Source organism: Hermetia illucens, chromosome 1, assembly GCF_905115235.1.
Source record: "Hermetia illucens chromosome 1, iHerIll2.2.curated.20191125, whole genome shotgun sequence".
NCBI classification, from domain to species: Eukaryota; Metazoa; Arthropoda; class Insecta; order Diptera; family Stratiomyidae; genus Hermetia; species Hermetia illucens.
In genome coordinates this window covers 71,122,930-71,135,551 of record NC_051849.1, presented here as the reverse complement: position 1 = coordinate 71,135,551, position 12,622 = coordinate 71,122,930, and the positions used below count along the sequence as shown (strand labels likewise).

The 12,622-nt window shown below is 37.7% G+C and overlaps 1 protein-coding gene across 3 annotated transcripts in view; it reads left to right on the top strand.

The window, feature by feature from the left end:
• Positions 1–12,622, top strand: part of LOC119651079 (arfGAP with SH3 domain, ANK repeat and PH domain-containing protein) — a 107,508-nt gene that overhangs the window by 80,292 nt on the left and 14,594 nt on the right. For all 3 annotated transcript variants that reach the window (XM_038054424.1, XM_038054441.1, XM_038054432.1), the window contains exons 5-10: positions 172–257; positions 324–754; positions 968–1,127; positions 10,755–10,810; positions 10,883–11,102; positions 11,184–11,664. In XM_038054424.1, coding sequence (XP_037910352.1) covers positions 172–257; positions 324–754; positions 968–1,127; positions 10,755–10,810; positions 10,883–11,102; positions 11,184–11,664 — 1,434 coding nt within the window. The remainder of the gene's footprint in view (positions 1–171; positions 258–323; positions 755–967; positions 1,128–10,754; positions 10,811–10,882; positions 11,103–11,183; positions 11,665–12,622) is intronic.

The following is a 12,622-nucleotide window of genomic DNA, read 5'->3' as shown; positions in this document are numbered from 1 at the left end:
TCCTAATTTCATTAGTATTCAATGTCTGGAAATTTTATAGCAACTAGGTACACCATTGTGTACAATAGAGGACGAAATATAAAGGGAATTGTTAATTGTTGTTAATTATTTTTAAAACCTTCAACATATACGTGAATTAATTACAATGACTTTTTTGCTCTCTACTTTCAGTATTTATTGAAATATAAGGAAATAAAAACGAAAACCGGCATTGAACTATTACAGCACTTCATTGAATACTATCATGCATTGAATAAGTAAAAAGCTCCACCAGCGCCAAATACAAGCTTCATGTTCGTCATTAAATTCTCTTCCTTTTTCAGTTACTTCAAGGACGGTCTGAAGACAATAGAACATTTTGGCACATATATAGAAGATTTAAGTTTAAAATTGCAAACAATAAAACAGAAACAAGACGAGGAACGGAAGCAACTTTTAGAATTACGAACGTTGTTGCGAAGCACGCCAGACTTTGATCGTGTGGAGAATGTGGTAACAGATAAAGGTGCCGGTTATTCGTTGCACCAACTGCAAGGTGATAAACATCATGGCATCACACGTTCGGGACATTTATTGAAAAAGAGTGAAGGGAAAGTGAGAAGAGTTTGGCAGAAAAGAAGATGTCGAGTAACGCCCGATGGTTTTCTTGATATATGTCATGCTGATGAGTCGAAACCACCAACTAGAGTTAATCTCCTTACTTGCCAAATAAAACATGTTCCCGATGATAAGCGCGGATTCGATTTAATAAGCTGTAAGTGTGAAAGATGTGAATGAATTGCCTGGCTCAGTTACTTTTAGCACTTAGTTATCCAACAAAGAAAATTTTTGGTGTAAATTTGATTGAATCAGAAGGCAGCAGAGTTCAGTCTTCAGATTTTTCAAATAATGTGATTTAAATGCTTGCATATTCAGTTGTTCATCTTATTGTTGAAATTTCTTTCACTCAGCACCTACTTATTTTCAGATAATCGGTTATATCATTTTCAAGCTGAAGATGAAGCCGATCAGAAAGCTTGGATGGCGGTACTCGTGAATTGCAAAGAGAAGGCGCTGACAAGAGCTTTCCAACATGCTAATCCGCAAATGAGCCCTAGTTTAGTGGAACTACAAAAGGCTGTAATCAAGTAAGTAGATTAAATTATTATTCATGCACGTAAGGCAGTTATCGTAAATATTTTTAATAAAGTACGCTTGCTTTAAACTCTATAACCACATGCAGAGTAGCATGTTACAATCTCATTGCATGCTTTTTCGCAGGAATAAACCATGTTACTCTCGCTCTTCAGGAAAAAAAGTCAACTATTGCAATTTCCCTTGACTTTGTTCATTTGCATACGTTAAATATAGAAAAATATTTGTTGTGTGTTTAACATGAATGCCTTGTCATTGCATAGCAATAAGCCCTTAAGGTACTTGGATGTGAACACATATGATATTAACGTGGGGTGATTGATTGATTTCCTGGAAAACTCGTACATCCCCTAATTTTCGAGGGCGCAGACGTTGATTCCTGTGAACGGAAATTGTCTTTCATTTGAATTTATTTATATTTGTGTATTTTGAAGTCAGACACTCATTGAAACGTCTAAATTTGATATTGGGACTTAAGTCCAATATAGTGATTGATTAATTATTTCGTTAGATTATTAGTCTTCGTAATTTTAAGTTGAGGTTTGAAAGAACATTTAAAGAAAGTCATATTGCGAACTCAGGGGTGAAAAAGAAACTTAATAAAAATAAATTTGGACAGCACCTAGTAATAATAATAATCGTTGGCACAACAATCCATATTGGATCAGGCCCTTGAAGTGTGTTAGAGCACTTCATTCAAGACCGTAACGGTACACTACAGTACACTGTAGGAGGCAATGCGGTCAGCATTACGCTCGCCCGAGATTATTACCCTGATTTGACTCGGGTACTCATTCACAGCTGAGTCGACTGGTATCCGACGTCAAATCACGATACAAATCCCACTGCCGCCAGCGGGATTTGAACCGCGACCTTCCGTACGACAGCCTTGTGCTCGAGCACCTAGTAACTTATAACAAAATTCAGAGCGACGGTTGAAGTAAGAGTAAAAGTAGGCTGGGCTATCTGCTTGGTAGGGAGCGTATGACAATAAAACTATCATTTAGATGCTTTGGCTTCGTCAGAATGGGTATGAGGTCTATAGTGGACCTGGTATACATGAATGCAACTTTAGCTACAAGGGCTACTTGGCATGCTGATGATGACTATATTACTTGCGAGATGAAGAACGAATCGAGCTCTAAAAAGAGCTCTCGCTCGCGAGCCGCTCTACCGTTTGGGCTGCCTTGATGGATGGCAAAAGCATTTGAGAGGTATCCGTTTTCCCGGAATGGTACAGTTATAAGGAAATGAGTTACAGTAGTCAGTAGAAAATCTAATTATGGGTGGAACAACAGCAGGTAAGTTCTGGTGGTTTTACGTGAGTACCCGCCGCATCAACTTAATCCTCTGGCCCTCTACCCGCTCTGTAGGCTCTACCCGCCATGTAGGCACAACTGCAACCCCCATGAAACTCCCACAAGGAGGCCAACAGTAAATAACTGGTTACCTCTGGTGAGGTTTCATGTCCGAAGCCACTTCAGATGAGTCTTATGCATATATGGGTCTGTTCGCCCTAGCCAGGTCTAGAGCATTTGCATACTGCATTACGGCCAATAAGTAAATGTGAATACAGCATTTTCTGGTAGCATCATTTGAGCACTTGGTATTGACTCAGGCGACAGGGTTACTGCCCCGTCTGCCTCCTCGCCTACTCTGGGCACCCAAGTTTTCGTTTAAGCGGACTACTAGAGACTTAGAAGACATAGGCAGTTGCAACCACTTAAATGAGATCATTCAAAAAACTAATAGGAACTAGTTCAAAAAGCTTTGTGAGGATGCCGACATAAGCCTTTGAGGTGGGGCTTCCGGGTTGGTAATGAGGTGACCTTCCCGCATTTTGTCAAAGAAGTTTTTGCCATCGCATTTCCTCACCACCAAAATAATGGAAAGCAAACGATGGTCCTATTTTTGGAGTGGGCAATGCCTCCCTGGCGGTAACAAAAAGGCCTCAGGTTTGCATGCCATTCCTAACAAGGCTTTAAATCTGACAGCAAAGACTAGTTCTGATCTATTTTCCTTCGAGATTTGCCTAAAAGAAGGATAATTCCTTGCTCAGTAGAAAATGCAATAGCGGAGGCTCAGTATTCTATCGTCTGGTCGTCGGAGCGTTAGTATAGGTTTTCGCACGCTCGCTCTATTTCGATTGCAATTAGTACGGTGGTAAACTTTTCGAAAAAAAAAACATTGAATTCAGGCGCATTCAACCGAACCCTGAATACTTGGCGAATTTATTCGAGTCGTACCTCCCGGAGAGGACTCTCTGGTACGTCACAGCAGAATAACCACTGGGCTCGGTACTGGACCATCTGCTATGGAATGGAAATGGAATCTGTAATGTGGTGTTTCGCAAATCACATAGACGATATGGGAGTTTACGCGACGAAAATAGTGAAAGCGGGGAAGTCGTGGTTGGAAAGGGTCGGACAACCCCCGCGGATCAGAAAACAGAAGCCTTCATGATAACGAACTGTAGAAATGAAAAAGGTCCATTAAGGAGGCCGTTGTCCTCAATTCGATTAAAAAGATTATTTGCCTTTCCTGCAGTTGCTACCTCGACTTTCAAAATTTCTAACTCATTCATGATATTTTCTGACTATAAAAATTATTATCGCTGTGCTTTTTCTTAGAACTTTGTACACTGATGTTGGATGTTTTTATTTTGATAAGAGATTACATTCAGTTTTTTAAAGCAATTGTTCAGGCCGGTTTCTTGTTCAACTTATTTTTGTCGTTGCGGGAAAACCCCTCCAGAGTAATATTACTTTGGATTTCAATACTTCACCGTTATCTGCGGCAGACATCTTTCATGTGCTATATCAATTTAACATTGGAATTTGGGGTGAAAATAGCTAAAGGGTAATAGCCGCAGCATTTCAATAACATAAAAAATAATGCAAGAATTATTAAATAAAAAATCCTAACTGCCATATAATGCCGGTCACTCCTTCCTTTATTTTTAACGTTTCATTTGAACTCCACAATATTTCACATCATATCTCCTAAAATAATGTGGAGTTGAAGTGAAACATCGACCGTCACTAGACGCTCATCAAAATCCTACACGCCTAAAGGTTGTTACATGAAGAAACCACAAACCCAGTTTCCAAAGTTTGCAAGTACATATATTTGGAAATGAAGTGTTCTGACATACTTCAAGGCCTAAATCCAAATTAGATTATTGCGCCATCAATTATCATTATTATAAATACATATATTGGATACCATATCAATGGTATCACTCGACAACATTTGAATCCCTTTCCATCAGCTCCACTTCACCGCGGAGACCAGATGTCATTTTCATACTAGCTGCTACGTATCTACATAGATTGAGCTTCGATATTAGATTATCACTTCCCTGAAAATACATAAATATTTCTTTTCTTCACTGGTTTCATTTCGTTTCGAAAATATCTCATTGGAAACAATCAAGAATCTATCATGTCAACTTTCAGTACATCTTTTGAAATTCGTATCTTCGGATTAGAGTGCATCTACAAAATGCACATGGCTACGTATCTATCAACGTGATCATTGAGATAGAGTTTGATATAGAATAGAGAATATATCAATCGGCGGATACGAGTGAGTACTCGTATTATCATTGGCATTGATTTCGAGTAGTATTAGAAATCTAGCTGTTAAAATATATCACATTGCAACTTGTTGAAGGCATTTCAGTTGAGGACATATTCTGCTTCTTATTTGCACTGACTTTGATTGCTTTCTGGATTTGACATTGAATAATAATTTGGTTCTAAAGTTGATTACTTTTCAGCATATTGTTGACAGTCTTAGTTATAACGATCTAACTTTCATGTTTAATTTTTTTCTTTTTAATTATGATTCGAAAAACATCGGAAAGCATTTTTGTTAAACAATCTGTACTGCTTTTATCTTTAATACACGTCCTCGAACTTTCTTGAATGTCTTCAAGCTTATTGATTCTCTCCTCCTTAAATTTTCCTCCAAGTAAGGAAGGGAGGTTTTAACGTATTGCCCATATTGCCTTCCATTATAAAGTAATTTTTCTGATTTCTTCTGCTCTAACTGACTTTCCTTTAGAATTGGTGTACCCCGCAAGGGGTCTAATGCATTAACTGCGTGCATTGAGAAGTGATAATTGGAACGCCAACCGTATCTACAGGGTCTCTAATTCTCCATCAACGATTTTCGAACACCAATTCCTTTATTTCGTTTAAGTGTCTTTTATCACGTTATGACGTTGACGGTCGTCCGGGCGTTCCAAGTCAACACGTTCTACTGCCTTTTTTCAAACCTTTGTACCACTTATAAACATGTTCCTACAATGTAGCCACTCACATGTCGATAAACTCCTGCAGCAATGACCTTCTATTACACATCTCGGTTGAAAAAGTAATAAGTGCAATGGCCATATACCTAGCCATATAAAATGCGTATGAAAAAGTCGACCTAGGCTTACTGAAAGACATTTTCCTGGAACATAATATTTTCACTGACATTGCTCGATGGACTCTCCGGTTTCTTTCACACAGAACTTTGACCATCATCATCATTAACGGCGCAACAACCGGTATCCAGTCTAGGCCTGTCTTAATAAGGAACTCCAGACATCCCGGTTTTGCGCCGAGGTCCACCAATTCGATATCCCTAAAAGCTTTCTGGCGTCCTGACCTACAACATCGCTCCATTTCAGGCAGGGTCTGCCTCGTCTTTTTTTTTTCTATCATAGATATTGCCCTTATAGAATTTCCAGGCTGGATCATGCTCACCCATACGGATTAAGTGACCTGCCAACCGTAACCTATTGAGCCCGATTTTATGCACAACCTGACGGTCATGGTTTTACTCATAGATTTCGTCGTTATGTAGGCTATGGGATCGTTCAACCTCATGTAGGGTACCAAAAATTCTTCGGAGGATTCTTCTTTCATCTTTCTTGGACCATCAACCAACCAAAATGGTTTACAACAAGGAAGCTGCAGTCCCATACTTCTCAATCTTTACATTTTTCAACTTCATAACAGTTCGGAACTTAATACAGCGATCTTTCCGTACGTTGACAACTTCATTATTATTTCAGCCGGTAAACAGGAGAGGGAGCAATTTCAAGTCTAATGATAGAGACAAAATCCTTCACTGAGATATGTAACTATCTCAGCTTACCTATTAGGTTTGAAATGTCCAACACCATCACTTTTATAAGAAAGAAGAGGGCTGGTTTTACCTTAAAGTTAACGGCCACACGCTAAATCATCTTAACAACATCTCCTTCTTGGGAAAACGGAGAGCGTCGAACACAAAACCCAAACCCCATTTCGAGGACATTTTAGCGAAAGCTTAAACAGCTGCTAGGACAATCAAACTGGTCTCTGGTTGTAAATGGGAGCTACTCAATTTCCGAAACATAATCAGCCAATACTTGAATGCTAGGGGTTAAATAAGTTTTGCGATTCGATAAGAGAGGACGTTGCCACTAGCCTACAATTTTTTGTTATGTTGGTACACTCTTTATATAAACGTATGTAAAGTTTCATTTTAATCCGTTAATTCATTCTTTGTTTACAATCCATTTAGTATTGAAGGTTTAAAAGCAAAGGAAATTTATGAACGAATGTTGAAAGTTTATAAGGACCCTTCGCATTCAATTAGTACAGTAGAAAGATGGGTTGCTGAATTCAAACGTGGTCGTACAAGCCTTGAAGACGATCCACGTCAAGGACGTCCAAAAACAACGACAACACCAGAAATCGTCGAAAAAATACAGGATATTGTATTGGAAAAGCGTCGAGTGACTGAAATAAATTTACTAGAAGCCCAAGGCATCGTATTGGGCACTGTAAGCAATATTTTGACTGAAGTATTGGGTTTCAGAAAGCTGTGTGCATAATGGGTGCCACATTCGCTCACAAAAACATATTCGAATGCGAATTCGTTTAGAGGGTTTTCGAAAGGATAAAGTCGATTTTGTGGGTCGATTCATGATTATGGATGATACTTGGGTCTATCATCATGACCCTGAATCAAAACAAGAGGCAAAGAGTGGAGTGTTGTTGTGTAGTTGCTTTACATTCAAAGGGTGGAGTGAGGTTCTTCTGCTCCGAAACGAGTTCGTGTCCAGAAATCGGGCAAGAAGGTGCTAGCATCAGTTTTGTGGGATGCGAAAGGAATTTTCCTTGTGAATTATTTGCAAACTGGTAAAATAATAAATTCTGAATACTATTGTAACCTTTTAGACCAGCTGAAGGGAAAAATTCGTGAAAAAAACAGGTTTGCAGGAGAAAAAAATTCTTTTTCATCAGGACAATGCACAGCGTCACAAGAGCATTTTGACAATGGCTAAAATCCACGAAATCAAGTTTGAATTGTTGGCGTATCCATGTATTCACCAGATTTGGCCCCCAGCCACTTCGATCTTTCCAGACCTAAAAAATTCATGCGTGGAAAGCGTTTTTCATCAAATGATGAGCTCATAACAGCTGTGGAAGCGTATTTTTCAGCCCTTCCAGGTTCTCAATTCAGCGAAGCAATTCATAAATTGGAATCTCGTTGGAACAAGTGTATTGATGTTCACGGAGACTATACTGAATAATAAAATGAATTTCAAACCATAAAATTGTGTTTTTTATCGAACCGCAAAACTAATTGAACAATCTGGTATACAGCCTCGTCTATGGTCGAAGTAACAGAAAATTAACTCACTTGCGGCTGATCAATTCCGTAGATGTTTGGGACTTGCGATATCCACACCAAAGCATGTAATTTTTAGACTAGTCCACGAAATGCTTCCTATTCGTAGAAAGATAACATAACAGTCAAATTTGAAAAAAAATAACCCCAAGGCCGCCACAAAAATTGAGAAATATCTTTTAGCAGCCAATGGCTACTCTGCAGTCTTCAACAAGTTTCATACTACGCTAAACAGTTTTATACAAGACATCATCTAACCGAGTGAGGAAAGCCATAGCTTTCGAACCAATGGGATTTCCGTTCTAATAGCCGAGTTAGCCGCCATATAGCTTGTAATTGTAACATCTTAAGAGTTGTGATTATCGCGGAATGCTTACATCCTGGCAATGCTCTATGGACCCACATTCAACTAACTACATGAGTAGCTGGAAACATAACAATCTAATCAGGTCTGAAATAACTGATTGTTTTATCTTATGGACCCCGTTCCAAAAAATGCTGTTAACAACTTAGCCCTCTGTTCACTTGTCTAAAAACGCCTAGAAAAATAAATTCCTCTGCGTCAGGCGAGCTCATGCTTATCTCCAAAAGGGTTAGGCAAGATTGGGACGAAGAATACTAACTAACGTCGGTATCTAAAGGCATACCTTTTGCCAGTACGTCTACCTGGTACACCTTTGCTCAACAATCTAAAGCTCTAAAGCTCAGATTAATGACCAATCATATGTATGACAACCTTTTTCTTTTTAAAATTGATGTACTAATAACCGTAAGATAGACAAACGATTAGATTATCTTTAAATGTAAGAAATTTTCCAATCATTTTGTGAATTTTAAAGAGGAGTTCAAATCGTTGACCGATTTTAGATTTAATTTTGTTCCGCTCGCATGTCTCATGCACGCGACTTCCCTGTGGCACAGCAGTTACATACTCAGCCCAAGAAGAGATTCGACCCTGCATCCCTGGTGCTTCTCTCCTTTCTTGGGAGTTCATCGAAATGCCCCATTATTTCTATTGTTCATCAAAGAGGGATACCTCTTTTCTCACCTACGTGTAGTTGCTTGACGTTCATGACCTTAAATTGTTTGTTTCTGTTTTATTCCCTTTAGACCGTTTCTTTGTAATCCAATTCAAATATTTGGTTCGTTGATATTATCTAAATAAGCTGACACTAAATACCACTTGATGTAATTGGATTCACAATGTTTTCTCAGTTTAAAAACCTGCTTTGTAGGAAATTATTCGTGAAAAGGCAGAAATCGACTTTGATACGAGAAGGATTTCTGAAGATTGTAGATAGTATGATGCCTACACATTACGGTTTTGAAGCACTACATATTTCTCTGATACTTCACCATATATTCGTTGATTCGGTCAATGGAACTATACTTCTTGCATTTGTATTGTCCGATAGCCGACTCATTACTTATCCTGGCTTGGAAAAATACAAACTTCTTATATAAAATATTAATTTGATTGAGTCATTCTTATATTTACAATCGTTTGTAAACTTATTCGCATCTCTAAAAAATCTATAAAATTTATGGTTATGCATATGCTATAGCCATTGGTGACTTCACATAAAATTATGTCTTTGCGAACATATAAAGATGGCATTAATTGCTTGGAAAGTTCGTCGACTGCACCCTTCGCTCATCATCATATTGAAACTGTTTAATTTACTCCTCAACGTTGGGAAATTTGCACCGCATCAGCGAATATTGAAAAGGATGAAGAAGGTAGAAGCACTAGTTGTCACTATCACTTAATCCTGTGATTTATACTTACTTGAAACTACAGATTTAATAACGCTTCCATCAAATTTATGATTCCTACCATTACTCAATTTGTGTTCTAATTAGGGTAGAACCCATAATAAATTCACGCAGTAGTCAACTTGCTTATTTATCAAGTCATAGACTTCAGTTCAGTTTGCGTATGGTGTAACTTAATGAGGACAAATTGCAACATTTAATTGAATTTGCATAACGCAGTGAATCTTACTGTAGGTTTCTTGAATTACGTCAAAGATGAAATTAATTTTTACGAATTATCATTACCTTGAGTGAGGTGTTTACAGTTTGTTTTGAGGGGCTTTGCAGAAAAAAGGATAGTCCTGTTTGTTGGTTATTCAAAATCAGCTCAGAATTTTGAGCCGCTCTTAACTTTCCTCTCTTTTCCTTAACAGAACTCTCCTCTTCCAGTTTCTGTAGAAATACAATTTTTAGTGAATAAATTTAAAGTGTAATAAAGATGAAAAAAAAAAACGAAAATCGTTGATTCGAATTTCTGCAATTGCAACCATGTGTCTAAAGAATGATATGGCTGAGTGTACCATAAGGTAGGCATATAAAATAAAGTAATTCACGCTAATAATATACTTCCGACAAGAACTGCATACGACTAAAGCTATTAATGGAGTCTATTAAAATCTCACTTACTCCTCAGCCAAAGAAGGTGCACAAGTTACATGGATGGTGTTATCCGAGTTTTAATTTTTTCTCGTATATCCATCTTAACATCTTTATGAGCGCGAATTCTCTCTTCCTACGCAAGGAAAAAATCATTAAGAAAGCCCTTGTCTTCAAAGTTGTCAAATATTTACAAAGTCAGTGACAAAACTGTGCTCTTCCTGCGAATGACTATGATTTGGTTGTCGCCTTTTCTCTAGCAATATATAAATATTCCCAGCAGTACCGTAGTGAGTAATTAAAATCCGAGATTAATTTCATATTCAACCTTGTTGAAATATTTGCTGCGAATGACTTAGTTTGCTTAACGATATTTGAGAATGTAGATTGCGTATGATTGTGTACGTCATGTATACATACACCGTTTAGAGTCGTTAACGTGGAAGGTTCAATTTAACTAATTTTATAAGCATACGTAATGGATGCCAATCAAATTAAGGGTAAATCATGAAATTCGCTTTTTCTTCTTGCAGATACGTCCAAAAAATTCCAGGAAATGATAAGTGCTGTGATTGTGGATCAACAAATGGTATTTATACATTTGAAATAATAAATAAAATTACAATAAACATTAAATCCTCTCACATACATCTTTTGATAGATGTAACATGGATAAGTATAAATTTTGGGATATTGGTATGCATACAATGTTCTGGAGTGCATCGAGATTTGGGTGTACACCATTCACGAATTCAAAGTCTGACGCTAGATAATTTAACAACAGCTAATTTACTTATTGCCAAATCCATGGGCAACCTTCAATTAAACGATGTAATGGAAGCAACATTGGGAAAACGCAAACTAAGTCCCGACAGTTCAATGTATGTATGATATGAAAACTTAATGACCTAAATAATTTACCATGCGTGATTTGATAACGAAACGTGTTATTCGATTTACAGGGAAGAACGGTACGATTTCATTCGTGCCAAATATGTTGCGAAACGATATGTGTTGCGTATGTGTTCCGATGAAAATGATTTACGATGCGAATTGGAACAGGCAATTATCAATGCCGAAATTGGACAATTGTTACAAGCTTGGGCGGAGGGAGCAGATTTAACGTGTGTACTTCCGTCATCGGATGTTGGCGAGACAGCGCTACATTTAGCTGTACTTCGCGAAATGGGGTCAACGTTACATATTGTCGATTTCCTGATTCAAAATATGCCAGCTCAAGGTTTAAATAAGGCAACAAATCCTCCTGGACCATCGGATATGGTGGGGAAGAATACAGCGATGCATTTGTGCGCACTACACGATCGGCGAGAATGTCTTAAGTTACTTTTGCGGGCTGGTGCAAATTTTGAACTGAGAAATTCGGAAAATAAGACTCCATTAGATATTGCCAAAGAAATGGGACATGAAGCGTGTCAGGAACTGGTAAGCTACTGTAATATTTATCTCTTATTTCATGCCTGAGTTCAAGAATTTTTTATATCTATTTATTTTGGGGAATTTCCGCATGCATTTGAAATCAATTCACCAATTCGATATAAATATGGGGTAGCAGAACAAGTTCTCGAATATTATAAATTTTTTTTGCACAAGTTTGCGTTGTTTTCCATGAAAATTAATGCGTTTCTCAAAATTAGTCATGAAGAAACATGTCTCATAATAAACTACATACAATTAATTTCATCAAATATGGACAAGAAACTTCGAACCATGAACAATCAGGTTTGCTGATAATGTGTATGCATGACCACGCCTACCTCACAATTTCTTACATTTAGGATTATCGTGGTGTGTCAAATTTCTGTCGTCAGTTACAAAGCTATCCAAACGAAACCTATCGTTTTCTTCCATCGAGGCAACCATTTACATGTGAAAGATGTGAAAATGACGTTGCTTGGCTTCGATTTGCACGGTATCAAGTTTGTTAACTTCTGTATTCGCAATTGTTACAGGCACCAACGTTTGTCTATCAACTAGCCAGGCATATCTTTTTCTTCAGCCTTTGTCCCGTTCACAAGCGGGGTCGGCCCGTGGCATACCCATAGAGCAAACAAATATTTTCAATACGAGTCTTCCTTTGATGCTCACCGCTTGAAATAAGGCTCTCGACGTTTATTTATAATTTTTCTTGGCAACTCAAACTTACACAAACGCTTTTCACCAATATGGATTGATTAGCCAAAAGTTGATAATTTTTCTTTGGTAGATACTGTTTAATATGCTAACGAAAACCAAACAAACAAACAAATACAGCAGGCTGTAATGGAAAATAAAGACTTATTCGATCCTCACATTTGAAAAAAAATACCAAAGAAACTAAACGAACTAACAGCCAAACGTTCAGAATAAACTTTGCAAGTCGAAAGCACAACTGCTAGATTAT